General features: G+C 43.8%; 1 protein-coding gene across 3 annotated transcripts; it reads right to left on the bottom strand.

The window, feature by feature from the left end:
• Window positions 1–327: 327 nt before the first annotated feature.
• Srd5a3 (steroid 5 alpha-reductase 3) lies at window positions 328–22,964 on the bottom strand. 3 transcript variants are annotated; one of them, XR_003849571.1, is made up of 7 exons: window positions 22,717–22,964; window positions 13,521–13,663; window positions 10,429–10,464; window positions 9,724–9,921; window positions 5,591–5,725; window positions 4,308–4,825; window positions 328–505 (listed from the first exon to the last, which is right to left on the bottom strand). XR_003849571.1 is itself a non-coding variant. In XM_029563608.1 (6 exons), exons 1-6 carry the CDS (start codon window positions 22,935–22,937, stop codon window positions 4,566–4,568), a joined length of 993 nt encoding a protein of 330 aa, XP_029419468.1. In that variant the 5' UTR covers window positions 22,938–22,964; the 3' UTR covers window positions 3,809–4,565. The 3 variants fall into 3 exon arrangements, 2 of the variants coding, with proteins under 2 accessions (XP_029419468.1, XP_029419470.1); XM_029563608.1 differs by lacking the exon at window positions 328–505 and having other exon boundaries at window positions 3,809–4,825; XM_029563610.1 differs by lacking the exons at window positions 328–505; window positions 10,429–10,464 and having other exon boundaries at window positions 3,809–4,825.
• Window positions 22,965–23,201: the final 237 nt, after the last annotated feature.

A 23,201-nucleotide genomic window follows, 5' to 3' on the forward strand; every position in this document is an offset into this window, starting at 1 on the left:
GCTCATTAATAGTCCACTCAGTTAAGGATTTCATCAATAGATTTTTATCAATAGTCATCTGTTTTTTTTTTTCTTTTTGGTCTTTTTTTGAGACAGGGTCTCTCCATAGCCTCAGCTGGCCTGGAACTATGTAGACCAGGCTGGCCTTGAACTCACAGAGATCCATCTGCCTTTGCCTCCTGAGTGCTGGAATTAAAGATGATCCAACCATCTCTTAACAACCCATTCACTGGCAACCAACCCTTTATATAGGAACCTGTGACAGACATTTCTAGATTCTACCATAACAGGGATTCTAGAAATAATTAAAAAATCACACAAAGCACATTATGGAGACAAAATAATCCATATTCGCCAAAAGCAAATCTTAGAATAAAGGATGAGTTACAACTCGGAGTCTTATCCAAAACACAATTTCCAGCATATTGTTACAGTCCGTAGTCAATCCAGGGAATGCTGTTCTGAGGTAGTTCAGTATCACATCCCCAAGTTCATGGTCTTGTCACTGTATCATAGGAAAGTGAAGAGTTGTCACCTTCAAGTTCTTTGAGTCATTCTTGTGAACAATTTACAAATCTGTATGGCACTCTCCCCTTTGGAACATTAAAAATTTTTTTTTCTTTTTTTATATATGAGTGTTTTGCCTATACGCATAAGTGCATCTCTGTCATGCAATGTCTGCAGAGGCTAGAAGAGGGCATTGGATCCCCTGGAACTGGAGTTCCCAATGGTTGTTAGCTGCCATGTGAGTGCTAGGAACCAAACCTGGGTCTTCTGCAAGAGCAGCCAGTGATCTTAATCACTGAGCCATCTCTCCAGTCCCCCTTTTGGAATATTTTCACTAGCACAAAAACACAGTGCTGATTCTGCCTTTGAAGACACAGTTCAGTTCTCAGGTATGTTCCATTGGCGGGGCTCATACCCAATACCCAACTTTATCCTGAGTGCACATGCACACCTACCCACACCTACCCACCCATCCCCTTTTTCTTTTTTGAGAGAGGTTCTCATGTAGCCCAAGCTGGCCTTGAACTTGCTATGTAGCCAAGGATGACCTTGAACTTCTGATCCTCCTGCCTCCTCCTCCCAAGTGCTGGGTTTACAGGCATGCACTACCACACCTAGTTTTATGCAGTGTTGGCAATCAAACTCAGGGATTTGTGCAAGCTAGGCAAGTGCTCTAACAACTGAACTACATCCCAGCTCTTTTGAGCACTTCCCTATTTCCTATTTAATCTTCACCTAGATGTTTGGGCAAGGAAGAAAAGGGTGAAGAAAGATAAAGGGAATAGTGTGCAAGAGATAGCAAGGTAGCAGGGACCGGGAAGAGGAAACTGGACAACTTTCTCATAATTTGACAGGGTCCTTCACAGGAGATGCTCTTTATTTTACCTCAAAGTACAAGATCTAGAACATTGGAGAAATCCTTATTCAAACCTAGGTTTAAAATTGCATCCTCTGGGGCTGAAGAGATGGCTCAGAGGTTAAGAGCACTGGCTGCTCTTCCAGAGGACCCAGGGTTGGTTCTCAGAAGCCACATGGTGGCTAACAACTATCTGTAACTTCAGTTCCTGAGGGCTTGATGCCCTCTTCTGAACTCTGAAGGCATTGCTTGACCTGGGGACACTTACATACATGCAGGCAATATACTTATGCACATATAAAAAATTGAAAATAATAAAATAAATTGCATCCTCTGGGGCTGGAGAGATGGCTCAGCTAAGCACTGGCTGCTTTTGCAGAGCAACTGGGTTCAGTTCCCAGCACCCACATGGTGGCTCACAACTGTCTGTGACTCCAGTTCCAGGGGATCTGACGTCCTCATCTGGTCTCCATAGGCATTGCACACATGCGGTGCACTCACATACATGCAGGCAAAGCAGTCATACACATACTTAAAATAAAAAAAACCCCCTCCCATTTTAAAATTGCATTCTCCTATGTGTGTGTGTGTGTGTGTGTGTGTGTGTGTGTGTGTGTGTGTGTGTGTGTTTAGGGTTGATGACTTGAGATTGGATAGCCTATCAAGGAGCTCATCCCTACAGAAAACTGATTCCCACTCTCAGCTGCCATTACTTGCCTGTAGCTCTTCATCTAGAGGTGGGGCCTTGGGAAGTCTCTCCCATTCATGTTGGTATGTCAACTAGTGGTGTCATCATGTAAGTCTTGTTTAGGCAGCCAAGTTGTTGTGATTTCATGGGTACAGTTTCCCTGTCATGTCTAGAAGACACTATCTAAATAGGCCTGGTAGGCTGTGTATGTTTGTATGTGTGTATGCCATGTATGTATGTAAAAATAAAAATTAAAGAGGCTATAAAATTGAGAGGGACTAGAGGAAGTCATGGGAGTTGAATGGGAGAGAGGGAAAGGGGTGGAAATTATATAAATCTGTATGCATGTATGAAATTCTCAAAAAATAAAAATTTGCATCCTAAGGCAAAATACAACTTTCCTCTAAATAATAAAATTATCCATGCTACTTGTGTGGGAATTAAGATCAAATTGCCATATGCTTTACATTTCCAATGTATGTAATTTTATTTCCTGATAAAGAGAATCCAAAGAGTCCTGTTCCTGAGTCTTGTACTGAAGATAGCAAATCCAAGTACTAAATGAAATGAATATTCCATTTAAATAGACAGGACACTGGATTAATCATGACTAAGTGATATTTGATTAATGGGAAAGAAAACATGACATCAGAATTAACATAAGAGCTTTAGGGTAAGGTTCGGTATTATTTACTTAAAGTTAGATTAAAAGGGTTAGGATGATAGCTCAGTGGTAGAATGCTTGCTTACCACTTGTGAAGACTTGGGCTCAATTCCCAATACTGCAAGATAAATACATATAAAATAAATAAAATTTATAAGTAAGTTAGATTAAAAGGCCTCTCAGTTTAACAGCCTTAGTTTATGACTCCAGGGATGGAGATGGGGGAACATAATCTTAGACTGTGCATTTAGCATGTGTCAAAGTGAGGTTCTTTCCCCCACAGTCAGGTACACATACGTCTGAACTACTGAGCAGAGATATGGCATCTGCATTAAAGAGTAAATTCGGGGCTGGAGATATAGCTCAGCTGGCAGAGTGCTTGCCTACCATGTGTGAAGCCCTGGGTTCAATCCGAATCACTGGGTTGCACATACCTGCAATCCCAACACTTGGGAGATGGAGGCAGAAGAATCAGCAGTTCAAAGTCATCCTCTAGTTCACAATTACTTCAAGGCAGCCTGGGCTACATAAGACCCTGTCTTTACAAAAAAGTTCCTTAGATTAGTACGCCCAAGTTTTTTCTTTTGCTACAAGGAATTGTTTCCAGAGCTTTATACACTCCAGGCAAACACTCTCCTACTGCACTGCATCCCCAGCCCCGGAAAATGTGGTGCTGTATGAATGTGGAGGTTTGGATGTTATGTTTTCTTTAACATAAGCTACTTTAGGTGCAAACTTTATTTCTAAATATTTTTGGTTTTGGGGCTGGAGAGGTGGCTTAGAAGTTTAGAGCACTGACTGCTCTTGCAGAGAACCAGGGTTTGATTCCCAGCACCCACATGGTGGCTGACAACTATCCTTAACTACAGTTCCAGGGGATCTGACTCCCTCTTCTGACCTCTGAAGGCACTGCATGATGTGGGTGCACTTACATACATGTAGGCAATACATTCATACACATAAAATAAAATAAACTATTAAAAATATTTTGGGTTTTGTTCTATTAGTTGAAATAGACTTGGGGAGATGTGAGGCATTTTCATTCAGTATTACCTGATCCAGAGCATGGCAGTTCAAGAAGGTTTTTTACATATAAGTATAAAAATATTTTATTTCCTGATGCTTTCAGTACAGGTGTCAAAAGAGAATCCAGTCAAAGAGGTTCCCAACTTATCCTTAGGCTGCTTTGCAGGAGATAAATGGCAAAGGCTATTGATGGTGACATAATTGGAGATCCTGGTGGTAATGTGTGGAGTACAAACTAAATCCAACAAACTCCTTCTCCCTAGAACCACTGGAACTGTTGGTGTGATATTAGACACTGTTATTTTCAAAGGTTATTCTGTTTTATTCACATGTGGCATTTACTGACTTCCTGCTATATCCCATATTATTCAGTCTCGTTCACTGTTCCAAAACAAGCTAGGCCAGCTGCAGATGATCTTGCTTGTTTCAGAGAGAGAGAGAGAGAGAGAGAGAGAGAGAGAGAGAGAGAGACTGCTAGAGCGAGAACGAGCACATGTGTGTGAAGCTGTTCATACTCTTGGTTAGTGTGCTCTTGAGGCAGCTTAAAACACTGATTTAGTTTTTACCAGCTGCTTTTCCTTGTAAAGCATGGCAGAAAGCAGACACTGCAACCCCAGGTCTCCCAGAAATATCTTCTCCAAGCCATTCTGAAGACTCGTCTTCTCTAGGAGCACTGCCTTGCTCTTTCAGGGAAGACTTCTCAGTGTTGAAGTGGAACAGAGAACTTCCGACAGTCCTGCACAAAGTGTATTTTGGTCTCTGGCTTTGCATCTCTAGGAATCAAACCTGTCCCCTGGCCTGCTTTCTTCACCACAGAAGGTACCTTAAAACAAAAATGGCAGGAAAGCTTTCCTATGCTTTGGGTAGGAGACAAATGTGCTTTTGTAGAATTTGTGGCTGAAGAATGCAGACAAGGCTTGGCTGAAGAAGACATATGTCACCACCAGCCACCAAGTTAAGTTGTGGAACCCAAAGGTGACAGCCATGGAGATGTAGATCATCAGCTCTGCTAAGTAGTTGGGTGATGAGACATACTCGAACCAGTCTCCAAAGGGGATCCTGTGCTGGCAGTGAATAATCACTCCTGAAACACAACGGTGATGGCATTTTACCACTTCACTTCCCACATCACTGACAGAACTCTACTGAGAAAGAGCATCACATACCTGTGTGGAAACCACCATCCCGTCACATTTCCACTATCCATCAACTATATATTAAAAAGACTCCTGTTCAGGTGTTATACCATCAGTGCCATAAGTGCACAAGAGCTCAGATTCCACAACCAGGCTGCATGAGTTCCAATCCTGACCTGCTCACTCACTAGCTAGATGTTCAACTTCAGGGAGGTTACTTAATCTCATTGTCCCCCAAAATCCTCATCTATTGAATAAGAATTAGATGATACTCATTTTACTGGGTATTGTGAAGCTCTATGTTAAGCACTCGGGGTCTGGACCAAATAACCAGTAGATAATCTTAACTAGTACTATTCCATTTTGAACATTCTGTATAGCCTAATGCAAACTGTCCCTGTGATAAGTCAGTCCAAGTTAACTTGAAAGTCAAATTTCTTTGCTTTGGCTGGAATGACATTACTTCATATTAATATGAGTTCTCCACATGCTGATTAGATACCGTGAACAGCAGGACTATCCCCAGCTATGCACACAAGACAGAATCACAGATTGTCAGTGCTAGGTGGGGCAGGGAGAGCTGCCTCACTTTATCAATGGGAGGATCAAAAGTGAGTATTTGATACGGACTTGGAAGGAAAGGAGCACAGGTACATGGAAAGCCATCCTCTGTGCACTAAAGCCCATCTGCAGAGGCTCCAGAGAGATCTCACCTTTTTTGTTTCTCCTGAGATTGCTGAGAATGAGGTGGCACTTGTACTGATGGGCAGATGACCAGATGAACATCAGCAATCCCAGGGTATGGAACCACCGAGCTTGCATCAGTAGATTCTTCCCTAGTACAGAGACTACGGACATAAGAATTATCCAGTTAGTTAACTCTGAAGAATTTCAGAGCTTGCAGAACTAAGTAATCATATTATCCTGGCATCATTTCCTGTGGATAAGGGGGAGAGGCTTCTCAGCACCAGCAGCTCCAGTGCTCACCAGCAGAGACGTCTATATCAACACTTTCTCTCAAACCTTCAAAGGCTCGAGGACAAGCTCAGCCCCATCTCCTATGTGATCTCCTGTGTGGAGACTTCTTTGTGTTTCTATTCCTGAGTTCTGTTTTAAGTTCTTGCTCATATTTTCCTGTCAAGAAAACATTCTCTAAAGAAACTTCTCTCTGAGTTGCCATCTGGAGCTCTGCCAGGGAGATCCTGAATACAGAAAGCTGAGCTAAACCTGGCACCATGTGCATGCCTGTCTTCCCAATACTTGGGAGGCTGAGGCAAGAGGATCAGGAGTTCAAGGCCAACCAAGTACATAGCAAGCTCAGCCTTGCTACATGAGACCCTCTCAAAACAAAAACAAAAACAAAGAACGAGAAAGAAAGCAAGAGTGAAAGCGTGCACTTGAGAGACAGAGAGAGACAGAGACAGGAGACAGAGACAGAGAGACAGAGAGCATGCTGAGCTGCTTAGTCCTGGCTAGTAGAGAGAATCTGAGATGAAGGGTGAGAGGGGTTTCTCATAAAGGGGAGAAACTTAAACTGTGAGGTGAGCAACAAAATGAGACTCCCTTCTGGATTAGAGAGAACCCAGTCTGAGAGATCATTCTAGAGGGAGAAATGCTGGTGGTATTATCTTCCTTTCTGCCTACCAGGATGCTGTAGGACACCAATAGTAAGTCATTGGTGTTGGAAAAGCAAATCAAAGTCTTCCTATCATTAGCAGAACATCCAGTCTAGTCATTTTTCTGAAGAAGCAAAAGTTTTCCACTGAAAACTGGTCAAAGCCTGGGGCTAAGATAAAAGCCCTAAAAAGCTGATTCAGGTAGGAGGACCAAGGATCATGCTATCCCATGAGGAAACCCACAAATGGGAATCAGTTGAGGATAGCTAATGAGTAGCAAGAATCCAGCAAAGTCCACTGATGTCAATTCTTGTTAAAAACATGCTCTACATAAACCTGGTTCTTCTGGAGTTTATGTTCCGGTGTACAGACCTTCTGTTCACTTCCACATGAGCCATGTAAGTCAGTCTGTGCCCCTAATCCCTGACAGAGGTCCTCAGCTCAGAGAAGTTCAAAGCAGACACAGGCCTAGCAGACTTTCAAGCCTACAGTATTCCTATTAGATCCTGTAGCTGGCAAATGCAGCTTTTCCCATTGTGGTTGTTTGTTTAATCTCTCTCTCTCTCTCTCTCTCTCTCTCTCTCTCTCTCTCTCTCTCTCTCTCTCTCTCTCTCTCTCTCTCTCTCTCTCTCTCTCTCTCTCTCTCTCTCTCTCTCTCTCTCTCTCTCTCTCTCTCTCTCTCTCTCTCTCTCTCTCTCTCTCTCTCTCTCTCTCTCTCTCTCTCTCTCTCTCTCTCTCTCTCTCTCTCTCTCTCTCTCTCTCTCTCTCTCTCTCTCATCTATCATCTATCTATCTATCTATCTATCTATCTATCTATTTATCTATCATCTATCTATCTATCAATCGATCGGGTCTTGCTATGTAGACCTGGCAATTCACTATGTAGACAAGGATGGCCTTGAACTTGCAGCCATCCTCCAAGTGTTTAGATTACAGTTGTGAGCCATTGCCATTGTGCCTGGCTAAGATAGATAAACCTACTGCTAGGCAAGTGCTGTCTGACTGAACTATAGTCCCAGCATGTGACAGTTAGTTTAGACTGTCATCTTGACTGGATTAAGAAATGCTCAGGGCATTTCAAGGAGGCACATTTTGAGTGTGCCAGAGGGCATTTCTAGAGAGGATTAATTGAGGGGAGGGAGTCTACCCTGACTGTAGGTGGCACCACCTCATGATGAATAAAAAGGAAAAATGAAAAAACTACATTCATTTGTTTGCTCTGCTGCCTGACATGCCCAATTGTGAACAAGCAGCCTCATGCTCCTGCCGCTATGCCTTCCCTGCCATGATGGACTATCATCCCTTTAAGGAGTGAGCCGAAAAAGACACCTCTTCTCATTAAACTGTTTCTCATCAGGTATTTGGTCTTGGTGATGAGAAAGTACCTCATATACTCATATTGTCTCAAATGACCCCAGATGACCTTTTGAAGGGTAAGTTGGTGAAACAGAAAACAGCTTCATAAAGGAGTATTTGTAAAGCAATTTTTGTGGGTGCCTTGTCTGTCTTTCTTGATCATTTACATGGAGTAAAAGGAAGAAGCTGGGCTCCAGCCACTGAGGAAGCTCCAGAAGAGAGGTGTGTGGCCACTAGAAGCTGACAGAGTAAAAACTAGTGTGCAACCAAAGAGTGCTGGAAAGTTCCTCTGGGTGGAAAATCATGATAGTGGCTGAGCGCTTGAATGCCATAGTAGAAAGAGCAGGGAAGCAAAACTGACTTAATTAAGACCAGAGAAATTAGAGGAAGAAATGGCGGCTGAGAGGCTGGAGCAAGTAAATTATTCACTAATTGAGAAGTAACTCAACAAGCTTGACTTTGAAATCCTCTAGCCACAGGACTTGTATTACAGCAACAGAGTGGACTTTAAAGAGCACTCTGAGATTAAAATCAAAGAAGAGAAGGCTCATTCACTGATGGCTAGAACTATCTATAGGTTAGCCTCAACCTAGAATGCAGTCAGTGTGGGACTGGGAGAAAATGGCCACAGGCCACAGAGGGTTCACAGTGTCTGGGCCGAAAGAGACCATGGCTTCAAAGTCAACTTAACCTCAGTACTAAAAAACTCTTTTCAATCACCCAAAAGGATTTGAATTCTTTATTGTATATACATGTTGCTTTTATGAAACTGCTAGTCCTAGATGTTAGGTAGCTCCCTAATTCCTAAATATAACAGAAATCTTTACTTCCTTCTCACAAAAAAAGGTTTGCTTCCCCCTTCCTGGCTAGCAAGCACTTGGAAACCTTAAGGCAATCTCCATTTCCCTCTTCCCTCAGGCTGCCTCTCATGAAGAAAGACTTTGTTATAAGGGTAGCCATCCCAAGAACTAATGGCAAGAAAATGGTTCCTGTTGCCTTTTCAAATCAGGAGCACCTTCCTCCTCTCATCTCCTGTGATTTTGGCCTGCATGGGGACCTCCCCTCATCTCCCTATGCACCCTGGGATAAATGTGTTTTGGTGAGGCCTTATCCTTTACTGCCTGTCTCTCCTGCCTCTTTGGTGCTTTCCTGCCTCTTGCTCAGTGCTTAGCTATACTTCCTCTGTCAACAGGTTAACCCCACAGGGCCTGACCAACTTCTCTATCCTAAATCTGAGCTTCAGGGACACTTTGTGCACCATCATCACTAAAGACATGCCGCTTAAGGTTTTAGCAGCAATGAATTTAACTTACCTACCTTTGGACATGCTGACTTTTGAAACCTACTAATAGAGTTCTAAATTCCTAATGCAAAGGAGCTGGGTGTCTCCTACTACTGAACTTAGCAAGCCTCATGGAGCATCCTGCTGAAGAGTGCCTCACAGCCTGTGACCAGAGTGCTCCTGAATGGCAGGGGCCACTCACCATTGTTTTTTTAAAATTAAAAAAAAATTATTTAATGTGTAGTGTACTGCCTACATGTATGTAAGTGCACCCATGCTGTGCAATGCCTGTGGAGGTCAGAAGAGCACACTGGATTCCCTGGAAATGGAGTTATGGATTGCTGTTACATACCATGTGAGTGCTGGGAACTGAACTTGGGTCTTCTGCAAGAGCAGCCAGTGCTCTTAACCACTGAGTCATCCATCTGTCCATAGATTTTTTTTTTTTTTTTCAAAGACAGGGTCTCCCTGTAGTCCCAGCTGACCTGGAACTCTCTATGAAGACAGGGCTAGCCTTGATCTCACAGAGATCTTCTCGCCTCCCAAGTGCAGGGACTAAAGGTGTGCACCACCACGCTTGGCTGCCACTCACCATTCTTGTCATCCATGGGCACTTGACTCAGTACGGTTAGGCCAACTAGGACATAGTAGACAAGTCCAAAACAGTACTGCACAATGTGAATCACTGCATTGGAGAAGACGCTGACGTAGAAGCACTCGAAGAGTCTCCGCAGGCTATGTAGCCAGAGGAACACCAGCACCAAGAAGGCAGATAGGGCCAGCTCAGCCTCTGCAATGCAGAAGGACACAGAGTCACACAGTCAGCCTTTCTTTCAGGACTGAGTTCAGTTTCAGGATTCCTTACTGCTAAATAGAGTTTTAAGTAAGATTAGAGCCATAAAAGGGCTGCAAAAATCATTTAGACTAATGTTTTCCTGTTTTGTACCATGAGACCATGGGCTAAAGGAAGGCCATGAGATAAATTAGTGGCAGAGCTGCAGAGAAAGAGGGCAGTACCCATCCCTAACTCTGCTTCATCATTTAAGAACCTTTCAGGCCACACGGACACCATAATAGGGGCTGTGTGCTCAGAATCATGGGTCTCTGGATTCCGTGCTAGATGCAGATGGTCAGGGAGAGTTCCCAGATGATCTTAGAACAGTCCTACCTGGAGGGATCTCCAGGGCCACAGACACCCACAAAGGCAGAGTTGGAAGCAGGAATAGAGTAGAGTTATGCATTTCTTTCCATACTTAAAAAAAGGACAGAAGATATAGCTCAGTAGTCAGGCACTTGCCTAGTATTTGTGAGGGCTTGGATTCCATCCCCAGTGCTGCCAAAACAAAAAGAAAAAGAAAGAAAAAAAATGAAATTATGTGAGTCCTGAGATCTACTGTCCTTCGGGTTTTTCATCCCTTGCCCCAAAGAAGTCCAAAGGAAAGCTGATTTTTAAAATAATGTAAAATCTAGTCCTTTCTCATGAGTAACACAGACTCATGTCATAAGGATACCACTTAGTGAATTTATTCTACATGTATGAGTATTTAACCTGCATGTATATAAGTGCACCCATGCATGCAATACCCGAGGAGGCCAGAAGAAGCTGTCAGACCCCCCTGGAACTGGAGTTACAGAACATTAGCTGCTATGTGGGTTCTGGGAACCAAAGCTGGGTCTTCTGTAAGAGCAGCCAGTGCTCTTACTGGCTGAACCATCTCTCCAGCCTATGCTTACCACCCCCTCACACATATTCTAGCGGTGTTCTTTTCCAGGCATTTTCCTGTTTCATGACACCCCAAGGGTCAGTATCAGCAGCAGCTCCTCCCCCTCCCCTTCCCCCTCTCCCTGCCCCCCTCCTTTTTTTTTAGCTTGTTGATATGGGGTCTCCCTGTAGCCCCAGCTGGCCTGGAACTCTGGAACTCACTATGTAGACCAGGTTGGCCTTGAACTCACAGAGCTCTACCTGCCTCTGCCTCTGCTGGGATTAAAGGCATGCACCACCATGCCTGGCTGTAGTTTTTAACTCTTTATGAACAGGTTAAAACAATTAAGTACAACCCCTCAAATCTAAGCTTCCAAATACACAAGCACAGTAAACAATGAGGAATGAGTACACAGGCAAGTGCTCTACCACCCCAGCCCTTTTTTTAAATTTTCAGACAGGGTTTCACTAAATTACCCAAGCTGGCCTTTAACTCACTATTTAGCCCATGAGGGCCTTGAATTTGGGATCTTCCAGCCTTAGTCTCCTAAATTCTGGGATTACAGACCCACATTACCAAATCTACTTGAGGGATGATATTTTAGAGTCAGGTGGATTTGCTAAGGTGTCTCCCTCCCAAATGGGCTTTCTGATTGTCATCTTTTGCATCAAGATTCTCTGGTTTTCCATAAAAGTATTATTCCTCAGGTGCTAGTGGTTTAGCTGTTGGGATGGAAGACAGAGATAAGAACAAGGAACAATTAGTTTCTAATCCCATCCTCATTCCCTGCCTGACATTAACTGAAGCTACTTCATTCAGGCTTTTACTTTCTTTCTCCAAAATATTTTTAAAAATTTTAAGTGTATGTGTGTATGCCACGGGTGTGTGGGTGCCAGTGGAGGCCAGAGGACAGTGTCAGATCTCATGGAGCTGGAGCTATAGGCAGTTGTGAGCCACCTGACATGGGTGCAAGGACCCGAACTTGGGTCCTCTGGAAGAGCAGCCAGTGCTCTTAACCACTGAGCCATCTCTCTAGTCCCTGTAAAGACGGTTGCTATATTTTGTTTTTGTATTTTCACGCATAAGTAATTATTCTTTTTTTAATTCTATTTTTGAGCCTGGGTCTCTCTGTAGTCCCTGCTGAAACTCACTATGTAGACCAGGCCTTGATCACACAGAGATCCACCTGCCTCTGCCCTCCTAATCCCAGGGTGCTCGGGCTAAACATGGATGCCACCATGCCCAGCTGGCTTTCACTTTCAAGTCCCATCATCATCATCATCATCATCATCATCATCAACAGCAATAGGGTCTCATCATGGTCTTGATTTCTTGGGCCCAAACAATCCTCTTACCTCAATTTTCTGAATAATTGGGGCTACAGGTATGCTTGGCTCTAATTATTTAACACTATTTTAGATTATAGATGTGGTTACATACAACCCATAATCTCAGCACTTGAAAGGTGAGGCAGGAAGATTATGAGTTGGAGGCCAACCTGGTTTAGATAGTTTGAGGATAGCCTGGGCTACATAGCAAGGCCTTGGCTCAAAATATAAAAACAGGGCTGCGGAGATATCTTGGTTGGTAACATGTTTGCTGCCCAAGCCTGAGGATCTGAATTCAATCTCCAGAACCCATGTTTGAAAAAAAAAAAGCATGGTGTGGTGGTGGCACACTTGTAATCCTAGTATAGTACTGGGGAAGCTGTGAAACTGGTGGATCTCCGGGGCTTGCTAGCCACTCTAGCCTACTCTAATGAGAGTCCCTGTCTTCAAAAATAAGGTGGACAGTTCCTAAGGATTGACACCTGAAGTGGACCTCTAGCCTCTACGTGCATGTGCACACACATGTACACATGTGCACAAAGTCCTCCAGAAAAACAAAACTCACTCCCCAAACTCACAGTACTTCTGCATATCCTTTATTTACTAATGGGACAAATTTAAGTGCTATTTCATAATGATCTGACCAACAAGAGTCACTATTTTATTATATAACTGAAGCCTCACAACATATTAAACCTTTTCTTGGTTTAATTTTTATTACAATTATTTATTATGTGTGTATGTGTGTGTGTGTGCGCACGCGCACACACACGCACACACGCGCATGCCCATGGTACACATGAGGAAGTCAGAGGATAATTTGTGGGGTTGTTCTCTCCTTTGTCATGTGGGTCTTGGGGATCAAACTCATACTACCATGCCTCGAGGCAAGACAAGGCAAGAGCCTTTATCTGCTGACCCATCTCACCAGTCCCCAAACGTTTAAAAATGTTTACCAAAAAGTAATTTTTAAAATTAAATTTCTGTGATCTGTAAGACATGATTTTGGCTAGAGCTGTAGAAATGAGAAATGTTTCAGTGCAAACCTGAGGGGCTCCAAAGACTTCCTCAGCATGTGTGAAGACTTCATAAACTTATCAATCATTCCAAAAATATTAGAGGAGAGCAGCCAGTCCTGCACACAGCACAGGCTTGAGATCTGTCAGGAGCTGAGCCCGATCCTGGGCTCTGCCACGACCTCAGTGAGGAATGAGGGATGATGAATCATGCAAACCTCCTCTCACTGCCCCCCACTTCCCAGGCCCTGCTGAGGGGCCTGATGGGTGAGCATTGCAGGCCTTGTTCCCCTGTGGCCAGACACTGAGAACAGGATGCAGAGGGGCAAGGGGCCAAATTACCTTGGAACTGTCCAGCCCCAAGAATTCTGAGCAAAGCATGAAGCCATCTTGGAAAAGGCACTCCTAGGAACAGAGATTGAGTAAGGAACCAAAGCAGGAAGCCATTCCACAGCACCGAGATGACGTAGAAGTGAGAAAAATACCTGCAAAAGGAAAAAGTTAGGCAACCATCAGGTACTCCTGCCTCAGGTCCCAGGAAGATTCTAAGTTCCTCTGTCCCCCGCAACTCAAAGAGTTTGGGTTTTAAAAAGAACCTGCATTCTGTACCTATGCAGATTTTCAAAACTTCCAAGTCATGAAACTTTTTAACTTAGAGGGAAAAAGAGTCCTACCTGGGGTTAACAAGGACACAGCTGACCTTGTTAACTTAGACTGAGGGTCAGCTAGCAATCTCTCATCTCTGGGTAACATGATTGGCTACCAAGTCCACCCAAGGGGCCACAGGTCTCTGCACAGAATCTAGAGCACATTAAAGCCAATGAAATCAGTGAAAGGCTTTTGGATCCCGACTGGCACTGCAGTAACAGCTAGCCACTGGACTGTTGTACAATCAGACTCAGCTGGGAGAAACTGTCAAGGTTTTATGATCTAGTGGTTTTCTGGACTGTGTTGCCCTTAATTACTGTGTGTGTGTGTGTGTGTGTGTGTGTGTGTGTGTGTGTGTGTGGAGTTAGTTTTCTCCATCCATTTGGGGAATGAACTTAGGTCCCCAGGCTTGTGCAGCAAGTAACAATGTTATGGAGTTAGTTTTCTCCATCCATTTGGGGAATGAACTTAGGTCCCCAGGCTTGTGCAGCAAGTCCCTCTACCTGCTGAGCTCTCCCCCAAGCTCAGTCTCCACCTTAGTTTTTGAGACAGGATCTCTCACTGACCCTGGATCTTGCAGATTCAGCTGGCATGGTTGGCCAGCAATTCCCAGGGATCCTCTCTAGCACTAGGATGACAAGTGCATATACTGTGACTGGCTTTTATGTGGGTGCTAGGGATCAAACTCGTTTTCATGCTTGTGGGGAAGGCAGTTTACCAACTGAACCATCTTCCTTGTACCTCCATTAAGTTTATTATAATAAGACAAATATTATAAGGCTAGCTATCAACTCCTTATGGTTATATTTCTTAGACAATTATTGAGCCTATGAGCTTATTTTATAGTGAATATATTTACAAAGTTAAAAACAAAAGCCAATGAAATGAAATTAGCAATGCTAACTTAATGTAACAGATGATGCTGTTTTGCTGAAACCTAATCATCTAATATGGCATGAGAACTGTCCAGGTTCTTTGTGTGTGTGCGTGTGTGTGTACACTCTATACACATATGTATGCAGGTGAGCATGCCCATGTGTGTGAATGTGGGACCCAGAGAAGGATGCTGGGTAGCCTGTTCCATCACTTTCCACTTTATTCCCTTGAGACAGGGTCTCTCACTGAAACTGTTGTCAGACTGGCAGCCAGCAAGACCCAACCATCCTCTAGTCTCCACACCCCTTCTCTCCCCTTCTTGTAGCTGGAGTTACAGGCCTGAGCATAGCCACATTATTTTTTCTTTTAACATGGGCATTAGGGGTTTGAACTCAGATCCTCATGCTTGCACACCAAGCACTCTTCCCACTGAGCCATCTCCCCAGGCCCCTCTCGGGTTCTTTGGAGGTCCATTCTTCTATCCTTTTCCTACCACAGATGGAGTAGACCTTATCTAAAATGCTTGGAATATTCACATATACACTGATAAGAGATCTTGAAGACTGAGACCCACATCTAAACACAGAATTCACTTATGTTTCATACACATCTTATTACACATATGCTGAGGGTAGGTAATTACACACAGCCATCATGTGGGTAACTTTACACAACACTGTTTAATGCACCTGCATTTTGACTATTACTGATCACGTGAGGTCAGATGTGGAAGACTTTCTATCTGGAGGGTTGTATCAGTATGAAAAGTTTTGGATACTGGAGCATTTCATATTTTTGAGTTAGGGATGCTCAATTTGGACTTTGCTCCATTCAAATCAATTCAAAACCTTTCTGATTCCTGGATGCCCAGTGATCCTCTGACCTTCCCTGGTCTTTCATTCTCAATAACAAGTTCCTCTTCTTTTCTCTTTGGTCTGATAATCAAAAATGACCACAAGCCAAAAAGAAGCTCAAATATAAGCTCAGAGGCCTCTCCAGATGGGCCAGAATATGTTGCAAGAGAACTCAAAGCTCTATCCCACTCACCCACACCCAGAAACACAGTGTGATGAACTCTGATCTAATCCAATTGTCTTGTGGCACCCTACTTTGTTCTAACTGCAGCAAGCAAATCCCACCAGAATCACCCTCTCTGGTCCCACAGATGAGCTTTAATCTACACAGCAGCTCAGAAGCCATCTGAAGAGAGGTCTTGTTTTCTCCAAGTTCATGCACCATGGCTATTTGCCGTCATGGCTCTTGGCCTCAGTCCTCTTCCACGTCACACTTCCCCGAACTGAACCAGGCATGGGCTGAGAAGATTAAGAACTTTCTGCTCTGCAGGCTCTGAGGAAAAGGAAAGGCTGGCTTCTGGTAAGCAGCTTCTGGGTCAGCTGCTTTACCTTATTTTTTTGGCCCTCACAAATATTTAGGGCACACTTGGAATGTGCTGGGTCAAGTTCTAGGGGTCTGGACTCCAGGGAATAAACAGACCTGGTCCCTGCCTTAATGGAATTCACTTGTCAGTGAGGAGCCAGCCAACAGCTAAGGCTACAGGCATCTAGCATAAGGCTTGGTTAAGGGGACAGAGGGGGCAGGGATGCTGTTTTGGGTTAAGTGGTTGGGATAGCCTTCCACACTTCAAAGGGAAGAACTTCGCAGGCAAAGGAAACATCTACCTGAGATGGGTGCAGGCTGGGTGTATGCCAGTGCAACATAGGGCATCCTGTGGCTGTGTGGCATTACCCATGGGAATGGAGCAGAGGACAGAAGGCCCTGGAAGATGCTGACTTTTGTAATGGGGAGTCACTTAGGCAATGGAGTCATGTGAGGTCAGAACTGAATTTAAAAACCCCACTGGCTGATGACAAAGTTGTGGGGCTGACAGTGGTAATGGCATAAGGCAGCCAATGTACTCAAAGCCCCTGAGCAGTGCTCCAGATGGGTCAGCCTGTAAAGTCCATGTCATGAGTGCCTGAATTCAGAAAAATATAAACAAAACATTTCAGAAAGAGCATCATTCATTTTTTCCATTCTTTTTTTTTTTTTTTTTTTTTAAGATTGCTTTATCTTACATGTATGAGTGTTTTGCCTACAGGTATGTATATACACCATGTGAGTGCCTGGTGCATGAAGAGGCCAGAAGAGGGAATCGAATCCCCTGGAACTGTAGTTACAGATGATTGTTAGCCATCATGTGGGTGTGGCAAACTGAATCCAGGTCCTCTGTAAGAGCAGCCAGTGCTTTTAACTACTGAGCTATCTGTCCAGCTCCCATCTATTCTATTCTTAAGTTTTAAAATGTTTATCTGTAGGGCTGGAGAAATGGCTCAGTGGTTAAGAACACTGACTGTTCTTGCAGAAGACCCGGGTTTGAATCCCAGCACCCACATGGCAGCTAACAACTGTCTGTGACTCCAGTCCCAGGGGATCTGACAGCCTGTCTTCTCCAGGCATTGCATGACACAGGTGCACTTACCTACATGCAAGCAATACACGCATACACATAAAATAAAAATAATAAATAAAGTATTAAAAAAATAAAATGTCTATCTGTTGTAAAGAATATTTAGTTGTAGCCTAAAGGATGTAGTGAAGAGCCTGGGAGAAGAGTGAAGATTATGAAATCTCATCTTCATAACAATTCTACAGTTTGTCATCTTCATGTGGCAGATGGAAAAACTAAGGCTCAATAGTGGTTAAGTTTCTTATCCAAGGTCACATTTGGCTCTAGACTCAGCTTGGATGACTCTGGAGTTTCTATCACATTGTTGCTCTCTTGCCTGCAGTCTAGGCTTGCTAGAACTTGTTTTTCTGACCCTAAATCATACACAGCCAATTTACATTAAGTCTAAAGTCAAGGGAATTAGTTGTTTCATTTGAGTTGCTGAGCCACACCTTGCAGGGCTCTACTGGTTCCATGGTACTTTTGGTTTAAAGACACATTGTGGTTATTTTTTCCCCCTCATTTTGTTTTTGCTTTCTGAATCTGTCTACAGGAAAGACGTTTCCTAGTCTTTACTGCAGGCCATTGCTCTTGCTTGTATTTATTTACTTATTCATTCATTCATTCATTCATTCATTTCATGTGTATGAATGCTTTGCCTGCATGTAGCTAAGTGCACTTGCATGACAAAATGCCCACAGATGTCAGAAGAGGGTATTGGAACCCCTGGAACTGGAGTTACAGACAGCTAGTCGCTATGTGGGTTCTGAGAACCAAACCCAGGTCTTCTGCAAGAGGAACCAGTGCTCTTATCCACTGAGCCATCTCTTTAGCCTCTCTTGCTTGTATTTTTAAAGACCCAGCTAAGACTCAAAATGCAGATCTAAAATCCCCACTGCCTCTGGGTTAAGACACACTCCTTTTTCTTCCTTCTGCAACTTGTTTGCTAGAAGTGCTGCTTTCCAAGTCCTGGGAGTAAGGACAAAGTGATCCTTCCGACTGTAGAAGGCTTGGTATAGGTGCTCCTTTGATTGACAACCACTTGGGTGATTATTATGAGTCATGATGGAATGCTCTAGGGCCTGGAGGTACAGCAGTAAGCATGACAAGCAACCATTTTTATGGTCATGGAGTGTGTGGGCACACAGGCACACACATAGATCTTACAGCATGGCAGCCTCGGTCATTGCTAAGGAGAAATTAAAGCAGGGAAGAGGAAGAAAGGCTGCTGGGGATTACGGAACTATTGTAAGCAAGATAGATATGGAAGGCCTTGTTACAGATCTAATATCTAAGCTCTTACCCACGAGCCAAGTAAGAGAAAAGTTTTATATGTAGAGGGAACAGGCAGTATAAAGGCCTTGAGGTGGGACAGAAGACTAGCAGAGAAGACCTTGAACTGCAATAGAGGTAGGAAGAAAAATTTATAAGGTGAAAGATCAGTAGGGAAACAAGATCATACAGTGTCCTGGGTTTGTACTCCAAGTAGGTTGGAACTACTCTGGCTTGGAGCCCAGGAAGCATGACCTATCTAATTTAACACGCATGTGTGCTGAGTGCTACAACCAGCCCCAGGGAACAGTTAGGAAAATCGCAGGATTAATTAGGGAAGGGAACTTGGGCTAAGGGCTTTGATGGTGCCCCGGTTCTAATCCACATGAGCACCACCATCTCTTTTCTGGACTATCACAGCGGCCTCTTCCCCAGTCCTTCCCACACAATGGCACCATCCTTTTCAAACACATTCCATGAAGCAATAGTTTACCTTCATCACAAAATCTTCATCAGTTCCACATCCCCCCCCCTGCCCCCCCAAGCTCCCACCCCATTGTTGCCTTGAGGCCCTGTGGAGAGGCTCTCTCAATCTCCCCCCATCCTCCTAGGTCACCACCTCACCACCTCATAACTCTTGCTCACAGTCAAATAACCCTGCTGAATCTCATCTTGAGCACTTATCTCCCCATGAAAATATTTTGCTTGTTCTCTAAAGAGTTGCTTACATGTTTTCCTGCCTGTCTGTTTGCTTCAGGGAGCTTAGAGTAGCTTTAGGGTACACAAAAAGCACTCTGGAAAAACTGGTTAGTGAAATGCATCAAGGACACAGTAAATAGTTCACTCAGTTACTTGCAGAGTTAGAAACTCACCTTAGCCAACAAATCAACTGAACCATCAACCCTTATCCTTCATTCCAAACATTCTGATGAGAGGGTTTTATTGACCCCAGGAATGAGCTGTGGTACTGCAACAGATGACAGATGTAATGCCTGGCCAAGGCTCTAGGCCCTTCTCAAAATGCCACTACCAGCAAAAGATACACAGAAGAAACGGAGAAGATGAACCTATAGTAATTCAACTTCTAAAAATCAAGTTCATGTTATAAATAATTCGTGCATTTCTATGTATCAAATAATGAGATCTAGTGGCAAAGAACTACAATGTTTTCATGGTGATGGTAACAATATTGCTTCAAAATGTCTTCAATGTTTTTAGTACACTACAATCCATCACAAACTTGGAGATATTGCTATTTGTCTGTGGGTTACATTCATAATTAAGGTAATACTAACTTTCAGCAAGAGGTTGATAAGACAAAGATACAACCTGCTTCCAGTCCACAGATCCCCTGACCTGCCTCTGAGGCCCTTAGACTCTAAGGGAGAAACCTAGGTAGGGTCTGACCTGTAAAGTCCAGTTCAGCCATTTGACTTCCATGTCACTTGGAGCCATTTTGAAATTTTAGAAACAGAAGTGCTTCTAGGTACTATACATCAAGAGTGCTATGACACTTGGTCCTAGTAATCCATCTATTCAGACTTTCTGGGAATAGAAACCCAAGGAATCAAAACAAGAAAAGCAACTATCACCTTGATTTAAAACAAATAACCCCCAAAACAAGTAAAATAATGAAAACACTACCAAGTTGGGGCAATGGAAACCAACATTCCAGAAACTGACTAAGGTTTTACTCTTAATTCCTCAGGCAAAAATAATTATAAACAAAGTTACCTAACTAGTACCTTGAATGTAGAAATGTGATTTGCAGCTGCCTATTTGTAAGTATAGAAATCACAGGTTTATTTTCATCCCTAAGAATCTTATTACATTTTGCACAAGAAGAAAAAAAAAAAAAAAAAACACCTAAAATACTTAAGTAAAAACATGTTGGCTACGAATTAACAAATAGTTTCAAATCAGGATTAATCAAGATATTCTAAAGTGCTGCTTTCTGTCATCTGATCTCTCAGACATGACCCAGTTTTGCATGATGCAAGATTTTCCAGTGAGGTATGCTGGGGGTTAGGAGTTGGGATCTTAATTCTGACAGGCAGGGTTCCAATTCCACCCACCATACCTACTTATGATAAGCCTCAGTCTGTATATCTGTGGATGGGAATAATGACAATGGCATGTCCTCAAGGTCTGTTGTGAGGACTAAACGAAGAAAGGCATTTAAGTGCTGGGAGGAGCCAGCATATGACACGTGTGCCCTCAGCTGTGGTGGTGGTTATTGACCTGCTGTTCCCAGGCCTTTAACTTACTATTTGATAAGTGCATTGCCAGTGAAGACACTGGAAAATACAGAGAAGTATAAAGGTGACCAGAGACTGTTACTCTACCCAACTTGTATCCCTTTTCAAATAAATGGGAAACAATTTAAAAGGAAAATAATATGCAGGAAGATGATTTTTTTTACCTAGGGACCTTGCCAGTTTTGATGCAAGTGGCCCCCATTTTTTAACTTGTCTCAATAAAAATGCCTTTGATTACTGGCCTGGATTTATCTTCCTTGGTACTGAAAAAATTTCAAATTAGAGAAATAAACAATAACCACCATCATCTCAGAGCACTTGGGAGATTCTACTCTAACATTATGGAAGAAGGAAAGGAAAAAAAAATATTTCATAATACAGTAGAAATTATAAGAAGCCCAAAGAGTACCATTTATTATAGGAATGAATACAGGGAAGGCCCTCTCTTTATTGATTGTTACATAACAAAAGACCAACATATGACATCTACAGAGCCCAATCCAGAGAGAGGAAAAAGTGGGAAATGATTTTTTTAAGTATTTATTTTCAAGGGCTGGAGGGTTGGCTAAGTGGTTAGAAGCACTGGCTTTTCTTGCAGAGGACACAAGTTCAATCCCAGCACCCACGTGGCAGCTAACAAGCACCCATGACTCTAGTTCTAGGGGATCTGATGCCCCTTCTTACCTCTGAGGGCACTGCATGACATGGGTACACTTAATACATGCAGGTAATACACTCATACACATAAAAATTTAAAAAATATTTACTTTCAGACTGGAGAAATGGCACAGCCATTAAAGGTTAATAATCAAAAATATTTTCAATTTGTGGGTGTGTGCGTGTATGCGCACGTGTGTGTGTGTGTGTGTGTGTGTGTGTATGTATGTGTGTCTTAGTGAATTTATGTGCACCACATGTGTGCAGGAGCCAGCAAAGGCCAGAAGAGGGTTCTGGATTCCCACAACTGTAGTTACCAGCAGTGGTGAGTTGTCATGTGGATACTGGGAACCAAACCTGGGTCCTTTGAAAGAACAGTAAGTGTTCTTAACCATTAAGCCATCTCTCCAGTCCCTAAGTTTGCTTTTTAATACAGGAACACTAAGACCTTTCTCAAAAATCAGAAAATAAATTGCTATAAAGCAGAAAGGCTATACTCCAATTAAACCTGATTAAAATAGAATGACAGGCAATTTTGTTTATGTTTTAAAAACTGAGCTGCCAGGGAACAGGAAACTAGCACGTCTTCCCTTTATTCCTTTTCCAGTCACTCTTCACAACACCCTGGTTCTCCATTCTCAAAGTTAATACCTGACAAATCTTTCTCCTACAGTCAAAAGCAGGGGGCTGTCTGTTTTAAAAATACCTCTTGATAGTCCCATTGCTGTGTGTGGAAGTGGACACTGTCTTATGGACCTTGAAAATAACTCATATGTTTAGTCCATCAGAACATCCCTTCACAGTCATTTCTAAATACAAATTTAAGATGGCTTTATCATCTAGAATAGTGTTTAACCGATTTCCTATCTACTGAATCCAAAATGGGGTGTATGGGGGAGGAATGGAAGGGCGTACCCTAACAAGCCTCACAAATTCTGAGTGAATTCTAATTGCGCCCAGATGATCTTAGTATTTCCCAACACTAATTGGTTACCAAATGGAGCTTCACGATGGGGCATCTTGGGCTACCTTGGCCAGCACACCTGCTGAGGTGTGGGTTACGTATGTCAGCTCGGCCAAAGGACGGTACCACCTCGTCCTCTGTCCTGACTGCGAGGGGTCGGGGAGACAAATGGGGACACCAAGGGAGGACCTGCCTCCACGTCTACGAACTTCGGGGACGTCAAGTTGGACAGCAAGCCCATCACAGTGCTGGGGAAGGGAAGTGGAGAATCCCGGACTAAGAAGCCGGGCTTGCCGCCAGGGGACCAGGCCTGACTTGGGAAGGCTCCAGGCGGCCGCCAGAGCATGGTCCAGAGGCCCCGGGCAGCACTGCCTCCGCTGCCCCCTGCCGGCCGCCACGCCCCGCCACCGCGGTTACCTCTTGGGGACATCGAAGGCCCGGCAGATGGCGGGGCGCGGCGGGCAGGCCTGCTTGGTCTTGCCGTAGCGGATGAGGTCCTGGAAGAGCGCGCAGCTCGGCAGTAGCCGCTTCGGCGCCAGCTGAAGCAGCAACGTTAGCAGGAAGGAGGAGGCCAGCGCCAGCCACAGCGTGCGCAGAGGGTTCAGCGCCGACAGCGCAACCCCGGCCCAGCCAGCCATGGCCCGGAGCCGGGCTGCGCACGCGCGACGTCGGTGCCAGGGCACCGCCCTGCGCTCCGCACCGCCCTCCAGGCGCCTGCCCACACGCGCTCATACCGCATGCCGCTTGGTTTCTGGATGTCCTGGATCCCGCACAGGCGTTCCTAGATGCAACTCCAACCTGGGATTCTGCAGAAGCATACACGGGCTTGTGCTACGCTTCAAGCATTAAGAAACCAAACCTGTTAAATTACTTTATTTATTTATTTATTTATTTATTTATTT

This window comes from Nannospalax galili, unplaced genomic scaffold, assembly GCF_000622305.1.
Source record: "Nannospalax galili isolate Female #2095 unplaced genomic scaffold, S.galili_v1.0 scaffold433, whole genome shotgun sequence".
NCBI lineage: Eukaryota > Metazoa > Chordata > Mammalia > Rodentia > Spalacidae > Nannospalax > Nannospalax galili.

Excerpts from the sequence above, each read along its gene's own strand:
- Srd5a3 (XM_029563608.1), bottom strand. The coding sequence starts at position 22,937 with ATGGCTGGCTGGGCCGGGGTTGCGCTGTCGGCGCTGAACCCTCTGCGC. Across the intron at positions 13,664-22,716 it reads GCCTTCGATGTCCCCAAGAG|GTATTTTTCTCACTTCTACG; the intron begins GTAACCGCGGTG and ends TTCCTTTTGCAG. Across the intron at positions 4,826-5,590 it reads TCTCAGGAGAAACAAAAAAG|GAGTGATTATTCACTGCCAG; the intron begins GTGAGATCTCTC and ends GTTGTGTTTCAG.